The sequence below is a fragment of the Chionomys nivalis genome, chromosome 23 (genome assembly GCF_950005125.1).
Source record: "Chionomys nivalis chromosome 23, mChiNiv1.1, whole genome shotgun sequence".
NCBI lineage: Eukaryota > Metazoa > Chordata > Mammalia > Rodentia > Cricetidae > Chionomys > Chionomys nivalis.
Window position 1 is genome coordinate 6,403,928 of NC_080108.1, and position 12,432 is coordinate 6,416,359.

Below are 12,432 nucleotides of genomic sequence, written 5' to 3' on the forward strand. Positions count from 1 at the left end.
GGGTATGGAAAGGTGGTTCCCACCATGCAGCTTTCAGGTCTAGAGCAACGTCTTCACCATCTTGTGCGTGATGTGGCTCTCGGGACTCTGGATGTCATCGTACGACTTGAGCGGACTCTCCTTCTCTTGGAAGTGGATGGGCATCCTCTTGCCCTCTACACTCAGGAGCTTCAAAGCCACGGGGCCCAAGTTCACAAACTCCTGGGGGAGAGACACAGACGAGAGGTCACTGGCAGTGAAGCCTGATGAAGAGACTTTGCTTTCCCTGGGTGGCCCTGCTGACGGTGTGAATATGAAAGCCCCTGCGAAAGTTTAAAAGTCTAACTTGTAAGTTTATACTCCCCGTGAGTCACAGTAGACAGACCTCCCGGCGAGCGGGAGGGAAGGCTGGTGCTCTCAAAGGGAGCTGGGTTGGGTCTGAATCTGGCTAGTGAAAATGTTTCCCCTCCGGGCTGCTTTGTTGGTGAAGGAGTACCAGCAGACTTCTGTATGATTCAAAAATGGAGCAGGGTGGAGATTCTGCAGGTGTTGCTTGGACTAGATAATGTAGCACCAAGGAACTTGCCCGGGAATTCGGATCTTTCCACAGGTGCTTCGGCTAGTGTCCAACGTAGCCCCTTTTGCCAAAATACAGATTCTCAAGATGTCAGTCACCAAGAAGAACTGGAAAGTTCCTCTCTATGAAATCCTCTAGCCAGATCCAAACAGCTCAGGCCCTACGTGGGAAGACTGCTAAGCCATGATTCACGTGTTGTGTTCCTTCACCACACACATCAGCAAATCTTTCTAGAATGCTCCCCGTGCCCATGGAGTGTTGGGGTGCCATGATAAACACCAGTGAGGGACAGGATAGTGTAGCTCCTCCTACATGGTAATTGTTGATTCTTTTTCTATAATCCCATAAGCACTTGCACCTTTGAGCCTTTATGTCCCAGTTGTCTGGAAATTCCCAAGTGTAAGGGACCTGGAGTGTTGCAGGGCGTTTAGTATTTGTGTGAGTTTGGTGAGTTTGAGGTGGGGGGGGAGGCAGTGTTTTCAAAACGCCAGTCGTTGAATGTAGTTTTCAAACCACAGCAAAACAGAGGGACGTCACCCTGGGCACCGCAGCTCCTCCATCACAGCTCACAGGAATCCATTTCATCAAACTGGGGGCACACGGCCCTGTAGCCTGCTGTCCACACTGCCAGGCATCAGCATGACGCAGCAGGGGTCAGGGTTACAGGCTGTGAGTGGTGGTGCTTGGGACTCAAGCCACGAGCCTCTGCACACTTAGCAAGCAGGCTACCTTTGAGCCATATTGTCACCCCCCGAGACTTATTTTTCAAACGGTCCCTTGAGGGGATACAGCTCAGTGGTGGGGCACTTGGGTAGCTTGTGAGAGGCTTTGGGTTCAGACCTCAATACTACAAAAAAAGAGATGGGGTAAAATTGGAGTTGTTTTTCCTCATATTTGACTCTTAAACCTACCAGAATCGGAAATACAGTAAAACTTCAAAAAATTCTGGAAATTCCCATCACTCAGGAGGCAAAGGCAGACAGGTAGCCATGAGTTTGAGACCAGTCTGGCAGGAACCTCTCAAATTTGAGACTAGTCTGGGCTACATAGGGAAATTCTATCTTAAGTAAATACTCATTTGATGGCAGTTGGGATAAACTATTAGTTAATATGGTGACTGACTTCATTTCTTCCGCTTTCTTTTGGGCCCTTCATCTTCTACCAGACTTTAAAATGTAGAACTTTTACGGTTTTGGCAGTGCCAGAAAGGGGAAGAGAAATGTACAAATGAGAACTTTCTAGATTGCAGATCCGCTCCTCCAGACATCCGCTAGTGGTATATATTTTACAAAGATGGTTGGATAGATCACGTATCCCACAGCTTTGTTGGGAGCCTTCTGTTTGTACACAATCTTCCACCGAGATGGGGGAGCTGTATTCTTCCCTCTTGGTGAGTGTGACCAGTGGAGTGTGACTCAAGTGGTAGTGTGTGACCTCCAAACATTAGAGCTCCTCTCTCTTGTCACGGGGATCCTTGCTCTAAGAAGTTAGACACCGTACCTTAACAGAGTGACACTCAAGGCCCCTCTGGAGAGGCTCACAAGAGAAACTGAGGCCCAGAGGCAGTCATCCTCATCTTGCTATACGGCATGTCCTGCTTTTGCGGAGGCTCTTCTGCCCCCATCCAAGCTTCAGACGGAGGTGGCCCTAGCTAGCTTACAACTGCCCAACTGAGAACCCAGTGGAACCATTGCTCAACTTCCAGCTAATGGAGGCCTGAAAAGGAATTGCCAAGTACTATTTCAGCTGTGTGGTGGTGGCCCAGGCCTTTAATCCCAGGACTTGGAAGAGGCAGGCAGATCTCTGAGCTTGAGGCCAGCCTAGTCTACAAAGTGAGTTCCAGGTCAGCCAGGGCTGTTACACAGAGAACCCCTGTCTTGAACTTCCACCCACCCAAAGTATTGTTTTAAACTGCTAGGGCTAATGGCTACTCCGTTACAGAGCAACAGCCCCCTTACACTTCCTCTTGGTAATGGAGGTCTATAAGGGAACCGCTGAGCTAACTGGCTCAAAGAGGGAGTAAAAGTATCCCACAAGACATCCATGGCAAGCCGCTCTTACTAGAATCACAAAGTGAATTTTCAGTGTTTGCATCCTAGGTCTCCTTCTGCCAGCATGGTGGTCATTGCCATTCTCGTCAGAACTGTGCAGAACTCGCGATGCTCAGTCGGGCGGTGGTGGCGCACGCCTTTAATCCCAGCACTTGGGAGGCAGAGGCAGGCGGATCTCTGTGAGTTCGAGACCAGCCTGGTCTACAAGAGTTAGTTCCAGGACAGGCTCCAAAGCCACAGAGAAACCCAAAGAACTCGCGATGCTCACCTTGAAGTCCTGCTCGTCCTCGTGCAGTAAATAGTGGGTGACGGAGTCTTCCGTCTCGGCGGAGGAGCCGCCCTCTCGCTCTGTGTTCCTGACCTGGACGACCGGACTGCTAGCCTTGTGACTCCCCAGCAAGAGGCTCAGCGCTTCTCCACTCTCTGTTTCAGCGGGCGATTTCAAATTCTCCTCTGAGATTAAAGCAAGGGAATAAGTAGGTAGCGTTTGAGCAGATTACAAATATGATGCCATCGTTGGTTACATTTTTTTTGAAAGAACTCTGAACTTAGAAATCTAAAACTTAGGGAGAGAGGAATGACTTAGCTTAATGAAAACCATGAGAGACAAGCCTTCATGACGCCCCAAGTTCAATCACTAGGGCTGCCACCACCAAACCCAAAATGCTTTTAGAGAAATCAGTATGGAATAAATAAATAAATGATAATAAAATGAAAGTAATATAAATTATATAAAAATAAGAGGTGGCCCCATTTTAGGAAACGATTCTATAGCCTGATAGCTAAAACATTAACCACATAGTCTTTTGGGAACTAATGGGTATACTGACACCCCAGCCCTCCATGTGGGGTGCAGAGCTCCTGTGTGTGGGGTGCAGAGGTTCTCCGTGTGGGGTGCAGAGCTCCCGCGTGTGGGGCGCCTGCTCGGGCTGCTGTGTTGAGGCGAGGAAAACGTCATCACGAGGAAATTGTACCGTTGTCTGTCTCTGGCAACATCAAAGACGCATCTTCAAGTGGCACTTGCTGCCCAGCGGCTTGAGTGAGATACAGTTTCCTAAAAGAACCAATAGCAAGACTGTCGGCCAATGGCTGCCGTGATACCATCACCAGCATCTATTTCTCTCTGCGGAGACGAAGCATAAGGCACGCTTTGGGAGCATAAGGCTTGCTGGACCGATAAACTACTATAGTATCCTAAGGTGGTGATTTCTAGTGAGAAGCCAGATGAGTGGTGGCTCAGAAAAAGGCACCCCTTGAATTACCCTTGGAGACAAGGGAGGTTTCCTGAGGAGAAATCTGCATGGAGTCTTGTAGAACCAGAAGTCCACCGTGGGAAGAGAACGAAGGGAGGGTGAGAATGATATCCGTTGAGTACCAATGGATTTTCAGTAAGAAGACCAGTGAGAAATGCTGGGGCATATAAGAAATGCTGGGCGAGTCTAAGGTCCTGGGTTCAGTGGTCGGGAACGGGGAGAGAGGGGGAGGTAAAGCATGTCAGTTATTTAAAGTACATGCATGGTGCAGCCTATACTACTGTTAGGTTAATGCTAATGAATTCTTTATTTGTATTTTACATGTGAGAGATTTTGCCTGCATGCATTGGATTCCCCTGGCACTGGAGTTACAGATGGTTGTGAGCCACCATGTGGTTGCTGGGACTTGAAGCCCTGTCCTCTGGAAGAGCAGCCTGTGCTCTTAACCACTGGGCCATCTCTCCAGCCATGGTTCCCTTCCATTTGCCTCCTGTCATTTAGGAAGCACTGGAGAACTAAATCTTTCTTTGTTAAACAGAGCATGTTACTCTGTAGCCCAGGCTGGCCTAGAATTATGTAACCCAGGCTGGCCTTGGATTTATGGTAATCCTCTTGTGTTAGCCTCCTGGGTGCTGGGATTACAGGTAACACTGGCTAAATTATCTTAAAAACCCCACCAACTTTTTATAGGTATAAAGTCTACAAAACCCTTTCTAGAAATGTTCATGACTTTGCCCTGGGTATTCTGAGAGCACCAAATGCCAGCTGCTGTGGCCCTAGGGTGAGCATCTCACCAGGGCGAGCATCTTACCTGGGTATTTTGAGGTCCACAAGTCTACAGTTAAAGAGCTGGTCGATAAGCACCAGATTTTCCTCTTCTAGTTGATGAATACAGCGTTCCAGTTTTTCGACTTCCTTCCTGTGAATCGAAATCTGTTTGCAGAAGAGGGGATGGGGTGTTGGTACTTACTGGCTTCATTCAGTGACACAGATTTGACTCTGGAAAGGACACGGGCCTGAGGGAAGAGCTCGCATTCATGATTTATACTGGGTTCTCCTGGTCCTTCTGTGGTTAAGGGAAAGAGTGGGGCGGTTCTCTAGGCCATAAGCAGACCTGGTGGGTAGTTACTACAGAGCAGAACCTGCCCTTTACGCCCTCCATAAGCATGGCTGAACTTGAATATGAGCTAGAGGCAGAGCTAGGAAGACAAAATTCATTTAGCAATATGATGCATTGGTTAGTGAGCGGGACTTTCTCTAACAGCGATTATAAATAAGACAATGAAAACACGCTGAAATAAGTGATATATATGGTGGTATTTTTTAAAAATGCCTAAAAAGTCCTTTCTATTGACCTCTCTATTAGGATTATGGTCTCTTTGGTGCCAGTTCTGAGAAATGTGTATATATGAAATATTTGCCAATTCATTTGTTGTACTAAAACCCTTACATGTACCAGCAAACATATTACAAATGATCAAGATACGAAATTCTGCAATGGGATCTCTTAGCCTTGTGGGCAATGGTGCCGACTGAAGATGGGGTGCTAGAAACCTGGATGGAAGCGGGGAAGCCAGCTCCTCTGGGATGGGGAAGACACAGATGTCGGGATAACGAGAAACTGACAGGAAGGATAACATCTGACCCACATCGTGAGGATGGAGCGGGGCTTAATGTAGATGCAAGTCGTGTCTCCTGGGGAGCAGGAACCAAGTCTACCAGGGCACAATTAAGGGAGGAGTGGGGGACCGAATGAGCAAGTAAGAAAGAGACAAACACTGCCCAAGAATCTGTTTTTCAAATATGAACAGAATTTGCCAGTTTGGTTGATGGAGTTCCCGTAAGTGTTTGGGACCTTCTGCCTAGGAAGGCTGGCAGCCATGCGCATGCTCCATGCTCCGGCTTTAGAAGCTGCGTTCCTTTGTTTCCTACGCTGTGACGTAAAGATCTGGCTCGACCTCAGAGGAACCGATGAAATCACCAGTGACTCTCCATTCATTCGGTAGATCCAGAGGCTGGTGAAAGGTGGACTGGTCTCCTGTAAGCCTCTTCTGGGCTTGGTAGCCAAAAAGTGTCTGCCATATGGACGGGCAGGCATGTAGCTTTAGGTAAGTGGAAGGCCCTACACAGCTTGAATGTCATCGAAGAAGGGGCGGAGGCTGAGGATCCTGCCTGGACTGCTTAGGAGATACTGTGAATCCGAGAAGAAGAACGGCCAGCTTATGTATCGCAGCCTGTACCGGAAGGCGGAGAGGAATATGTTCAAAACCAAGAACGCTCCCATGGAACACATCTGCAGGCCAAAGGCTGGTCGGGCCCACAAGAAGCTCTTGCAGACCCAAGAGCAGGTCTGAGATCGAGGAAATGTTTCCGGGCCAAGAAAAGCAAAAGACGAAGACATGAAGCTCTGTCTCTGGTCCACATAGTGCCCCGACTTTGCCTTGTTAACTCATCACACAGATCAGTCATTAGCATAAGCAACCCTTTACCAATACAAAGAAAAATGTCAGAAAAAAAGGCTCATTCGAGAGAAGAACTCCCACAGGTTACTTGGCTGGGCCCTGAAGTCACTTCTCTGCCACCCTAGCAGTGTGAGTTTTATTATACAGGCACCAACATCTGCAGATACTTGTGGAAGCAATCAGGGCATGGGAGTTAGAACTAAATATAAAATCAAGAGTGGTTGACTGGTGGGAATCACAGAGAAACCGAGTGGAAACAAACAAAAAGCGCAGAAGCTGAAACTCGCTCCTTCGGGCCAGGAGAAGCTGGCTTCTGCTTTGTCACCGAGAGTCAGCGAGAGCTGGGAATCTTGAAGCATCTGTATTTATGAAATATGTGGGTTCTGATCTGGGCAAGCTTCTGAGATGTCCTGGCGAGTTTTATGTCAACTTGACGCAAGCTCGAGTCATCAAAAAGAAGAAAGAGCCTAAACTGAGAAAACGCCTTCCTACGATCAGACTGCAAGCCTGTGGTGCATTTTCTTAATCAGTGATTAATGTGGGTAGAACCACTCCTGGGCTGGGGGTCCTGGCTTCTATAAGAAAACAAGAAGAGCGAGCTATGAGGAGCAAGCCAGTAAGCAGCACTCCATGGCCTCTGCATCAGCTCCTGCCTCCTCCAGGTTCCTGTCCTGATGTCCTTTGACAATGAACAGCAATGTGGAAGTGTAAGCCAAACCAACCCGTCCCTCACAGACTTGCTTTGGTTGTGGGGTTTCATCATAGCCACCATAACACTAAGTAGGACAGAAATTGGTACTGGGATCTTAGGGTACTGCTGTGACAGCCCTGACCATGTTGTTTGGGGAAGGACTGTGGAAGGACTTGGGGACTCTGAGCTGGAAAGTCGTTGAATGTTCAGAGCTTGCTGAGCTGTTCTAAGGGAGCCTGGAAGATAAGAACGCTGAGCACAATGCGGGCGATGGACGCCTGGCTTGTGAAGTTCGGGAGGGAAATGTACCAGCCATTTAAAGACTCTCCTGCAGCTGTTGTGTATGCTGAGAATCTGGGCTCTGGTCAGCTGGAGTTGAAGAATCAGTTGTGATTAGCAAGAGACCAGAACCATAAAGTTAAAAGCCTTTGCTTTACTGGGACAGTTGATGCTGGTCAGCTGGAGTTATGAATTTAGTGGTGATTGAGACCAGGATCATTGAGATGAAATCTGGGAAGCCAGCACAATATAGGACACAAAGGTGACCAAGACTCAACCCTCCCCCCAAAGACAGCTTCTAACCCAGTCAACACGCCGCCACCGCTTTTTATCACGGCTCAGACTGCTGGCGGCTTAGAGTTGGGAAGGAAGACAAATGGTACTTACTGTCTCAAACATTTAAGTTCAAAGTAAGCTGGTGGTCGGTGTTTAGGGTCTTAGATGTTCAGAGCTGATTAACTTGATTACAAGTTCAAATGCCTTAAGTAAAGGTTTGTTTTTAAAGGATGAGAAGGACATTGTAGAGGCTGTACACGGAGGAAGATATAGAACATTGGGAAGATGCCTGGCCGTGGGCTGGACATGCATGGGAGGCAGCACACAGTTCTCCAGCGCTTTTCAGTTGGTACCAAGATAGCTTTGCAGGGGTTTAGGATAGTTTATGACATCACTTCCCTCTTCAGAGTATGCAGTGATGTTCACATCTATTGCTAACTCCCTGGGCTTTTGAAATACTAGGGAAACGAATAATCACATTAATTCTCAGATTTCTGGGGTAAGAAACATGAAAGGGTAGAAGAGGCGGAAAACCGCGCTTCCCCAGATACCTAAGAAGTGTAGAGATCAGGACAGACAGTTCAAACTATTTAAACCAGGGATCCAGGGGCCTGATTCAAATGTCTACACTTGACCTTTTCTTCCTCAAGGTCTGTGTGAACCCTATGCCCCTTTGAGATCGTGAGCCTCTGACTCCCTTTGTCTTGTTTCTTTGTGTTAGGGTGGTTAATCATTTGGGAATTTCAATTGTCTTCATTTTCCTAGTAAGTACATGGAATGAAAACGCAGAACAGAAACACTGCACCAAGATGCCCTGCACCCTTCTGATGCATCTGTGCTCTGACTTTTTTTTACAGAGAGAGAATGAAGTGGGAAATTCTCAGAGGTCCCATCCCTAGCAATGCTTTTCAAGTCCTTATTAGCCTTCTCCAAAGAAATAAATCACCTTAATTGCTCTGTTTCTGGCAACTCTTGAATGCAGTGATGAACTTATAATAAGAAATAGTTTTCATTAATTTTTGAGTAAACTTAATCATGTCAAAATTAATATTTATCATAATGGAGAAATTAAACCTATTGGATTTCCTTGAAATGCTTTGCCCTTTATTTCTAAGCTCTGTGATTCAATTAAACTTGGCGTTTTCCCTTTTATTTCTGGTGAATTATAAGAAGAAACATGGAATGAACCCAAATATAGTGTGAGGGTTCAGCAGAAAGAGTCAGGTCATCAATACAGCCTTTTTTTATCAGCCAGATAAGAAATTTTTTAAAAAGTCATTTCCCTTAAATCTAAGATCTGTGACATCGTATGAAATCAAGAGTTGAATAGTTATTATAATATCATGCTGTTGTATTTCACAAAAGTATAATAAACATTCCCAAACACTCTATAATTATTAACCCACTTGAGTTGTAAATTATTGATACCTTGCTTTTTTTTTTTAGTTTTTTATTTTTGAGATAAGGTCTCATATAGAGATCTGGCCTTGAACTTGCTATATAAGCAAGAATGATCTTTAACTTCTAGATCCTCCTACTTCCATCTCAAAGTCTTTTTTAAAATGGGAAATTCATTGTAATTATTTGGGAGTAATAGTATAACCTCATATTAACATGACTTTACATAGGTAACTTGGCTGCTGTTGTCAGGGTGGCCCTGACATTACAAGCCTCTGCTCCTAGCTCCTCCAGAGGCTGAGGTAGGGAGATGCAAATTGAAGCGATATGTAGACTACAGAACAAGTTCAAGGGTAGCCTGGGCAATGTTGAGAAACCTTGTCTCAAACATAAAAAGGGCTGGGGCGCAGTTCGGTGGGAGTGCTTGCCTAGCATGCACAAGGCTGTGGGTTCAGTCTCCAACACTGCATAAAAAAAATAAATAAAAGGAAAAGGGGTTAAGGTGGAGCTAAGTGGTCAGATCCTTGCCCAGTGCACACAGGTCCTCAGTTCAGTCCCTAGTGCCCTCTCACACACAGCACATCTAGTCCACAGCATCACAGAAACGGTCTGCCATTTGTCTCCTAGTGCTCTAGAACCGCGAACTACTCAGACGGGACACCCGGGAAGGGAGAAGAGACAAAACCTTAAAAGTCACGTTTCTATTAGTGTTTCTGGACAGTGAGGAACAAGGAGAAACTGGAATGAGGAATTTACCATCCCACAGTAGGAATGTCAAGTCGAGTGCCTTTCCAGCTCCACGACTGTCTTCACAGGCAACTGAAGATGGAGGCTCAGAGCTCGGGACCCACGCGGGGCCCACACCAGGTAATGAGAAAGATGTGTGTCAGAGAAGCACAGTGGCTAACGTGCCAGCACGTGTTCAGTTCCCAGCACCCACACGAAGGCTCCTAACTACTTGTAACTTCAATCCCATGGGATCTGCTGCCCTCTTCTGGCCTATCTATAAGCGTCAGGCACACATGTCATCCACATTAAAAAAAAAAAATTAAAATAGATTTATTTTTTAAATAGTGAGTTTTGTTTCATATATAACATGTAAGCACAGGATGGATAACTGGCTATGTCTAAATGTAAAGAGAGTTTTTAGGAGCAGGAGAGTGCTTGAACTAGAGACACCTAGAGTATTGGTCAGAATTCAGAAACACTCGGGCCTGTTAATAAAGTGTCCAGTGACTCTATGACCGCGAGGAAGAGTCCCATATGGTTAATAGTTACTTTTGCTGTTGCTCTGAGACCTGAGGAAAGCAACTTTAAGAAGGAAAAGGGCTGATTTGGGTTATTGCTTGAAGAAACGAGTGGCTCGTGTAAAGGTCACCTGGCCAGGAAAGCATGGTCGCAGGTGCTGGAAGCAGCTGGTGACGTTCAGCTCGCTTCCAGTAGAGGCCCCAGCCATGAAACTGTGCTGCCCACATTCAAGATGGATCTTCCCACCTCACTTAGTCCAGTCTAGAAACTAACTCCTGGATGCCCAGGCTTGTGCTGCTAGATGATTCTAGATCATGCCACGGTTACTGTATTAGCCATCATGGTTCCAAGCCTGTCAACATGATACACAATGTGTGCCCAGCCTACGACTCCGGAAGATCATCTATCGCATCCCTTTGAACATCCGAACTCATTGCCAAAGGACAGAGTCTGGGTTACGTTTCAGAAGAAAGACTCTGAGTTTGTGTGGAGGAGAAAGGGGGAAGAGTCTGGCTTAAGGGAAGCAAAACCTGGTAAGGCATCCCTGCCGGATGGGGTGTGGTTGCTGAGGGCCTGGAGGAGGGCGTTGCAGAGAAGCGATTGGTCAGGATTTGTGGGACGAGGAGGCCTTCTGGAAGTGGATACTGAAAAACACATTCGGGACTTCCAAAGTTCTGATTTGGGTGATGGCATAACCGTGGGGTCCTTCACGGGGACAGACGCAGCGAGGGACCAGAAGCAGTTTTCAGGGAAACAGGCAGCTGTTGTCAATTCAAGAGTCGGAGATGCCTGTGGTGAGCGTACCCGGAGTCGCAGCTGGCTGATGAGTGCGTGGGTTTGGAGCCTGGAAATGACGTCATTTCTAATCGGCCTGCCTTTTAAGCCTGAAACACAATTATCCTCGGGCGAGTCTTCCCTGGAGTTTGGGGAAGCCAGCGTTTCCTGTTTCTGTCTGTCTTGGTATGCTAGCTTGTGCTGTGAAGTGTACAGTTCAGTAAATTCCTGAGGATAACTGAGACGTAAATATCACAGCCCTTGAAATTCTGGGAATAGGGTTTGTTTTGTTTTGTTTCCTTTAATCTAGTTGAGTGGAGACTAGAATTCAAAGTTCAAAAACGTTCTCCACCTGAACTTCATTATCGCCCCCGGTGCTGGTTTACTGCTCCCCGGTACTGCCGCCTTTGGTTTGTTCTCAGCAACCAGGGATTTCTTCTACTGCTTCGCTGGTGACTCCGTCTGCTTTATCTTTCTAGAATTCATGTTTCTGGGATACTGTGCCTCTTACATTGGTGATGTGTCTCTCCCTGACCTGAGAGAATGTTTTATATTTGATTATTTTGGTCTTGAAGGATCCTGTTTTATAAATAAGATGGCCCTCAGATTTTTTCGATCACATATATAAAAGCCCCTTTTCAATTCTGAAATTCCCTCAGACATCTTTTAGGGACAGCTTTTATTACTAGTTCTTGCTTCTGCTCTCCTTGGTTTCGCCTGGTTTTTCTCTTCCACTGCCCAGTTCTTAGTGATCCTTCAGTCATATTAAGAAGGTCTAAGGCAGCGGTTCTCGGCCTGTGGATTGCGACCGCTTCGAGGCTTGCCTGAGACCATCTGAAAACACATTCCCCATGGCCTTAGGAACTGAGACACTGCTTTTTTATCCATCTCAGGTGGGTCTGCCTGCCTGAATATCCTCCAGTCCCTGGATCTATATTAAAGGGTTGTAGCCTCAGGAAGGTTGAGAACCATTGGTCTAAGGGAGGTGGCGTTTTCTCCACCACTGCATGAACAGGATTGTTTTCATCCCAAGTTTCTCCTCACAAAGAGAGAGTAGATTCAAGGCTGAAAATAAAGGCAAGCTAGGGCAGGAGGACTATTGTGGATTGAGAAGTCAGGAGTAGCATATTTAGATTGTGTCCTCATGAATGTCACAATTGGAAACATAGAATCTTTGCATATAAACGCCTCATATCTGTGCTAGAAACTGTGCATCGTTAAGTATTTTAGCTCTGTTGTTTACATCTGTCTTTCATTGCTTTACTCATCAACAAGATAAAATACATTGAAAAATTAAGACGAAAAGAAACTGTATCAGGTGATTTCAGTGTTCTTGGGGGAGAGCCTGCAGGACAACTGCTTTGTTCTGTGGGAAGGAAATGGCACCGAGTCCCAGGGATGCTGGCGCTTCTTGTTCTCTGCTCCCTTTCCTCTCTCTACCACC

At 46.5% G+C, this 12,432-nt stretch overlaps 1 protein-coding gene across 1 annotated transcript in view; it reads right to left on the reverse strand.

Moving 5' to 3' along the window:
• Positions 1-39: 39 nt before the first annotated feature.
• The window catches only part of Ccdc83 (coiled-coil domain containing 83), a 31,584-nt gene continuing 19,191 nt past the window's right edge, over positions 40-12,432 (reverse strand). Inside the window, exons 7-10 of the mRNA XM_057756567.1 lie at positions 4,672-4,793; positions 3,582-3,661; positions 2,876-3,060; positions 40-201 (exon numbers count right to left, since the gene is read on the reverse strand). Coding sequence (XP_057612550.1) covers positions 40-201; positions 2,876-3,060; positions 3,582-3,661; positions 4,672-4,793 — 549 coding nt within the window. The remainder of the gene's footprint in view (positions 202-2,875; positions 3,061-3,581; positions 3,662-4,671; positions 4,794-12,432) is intronic.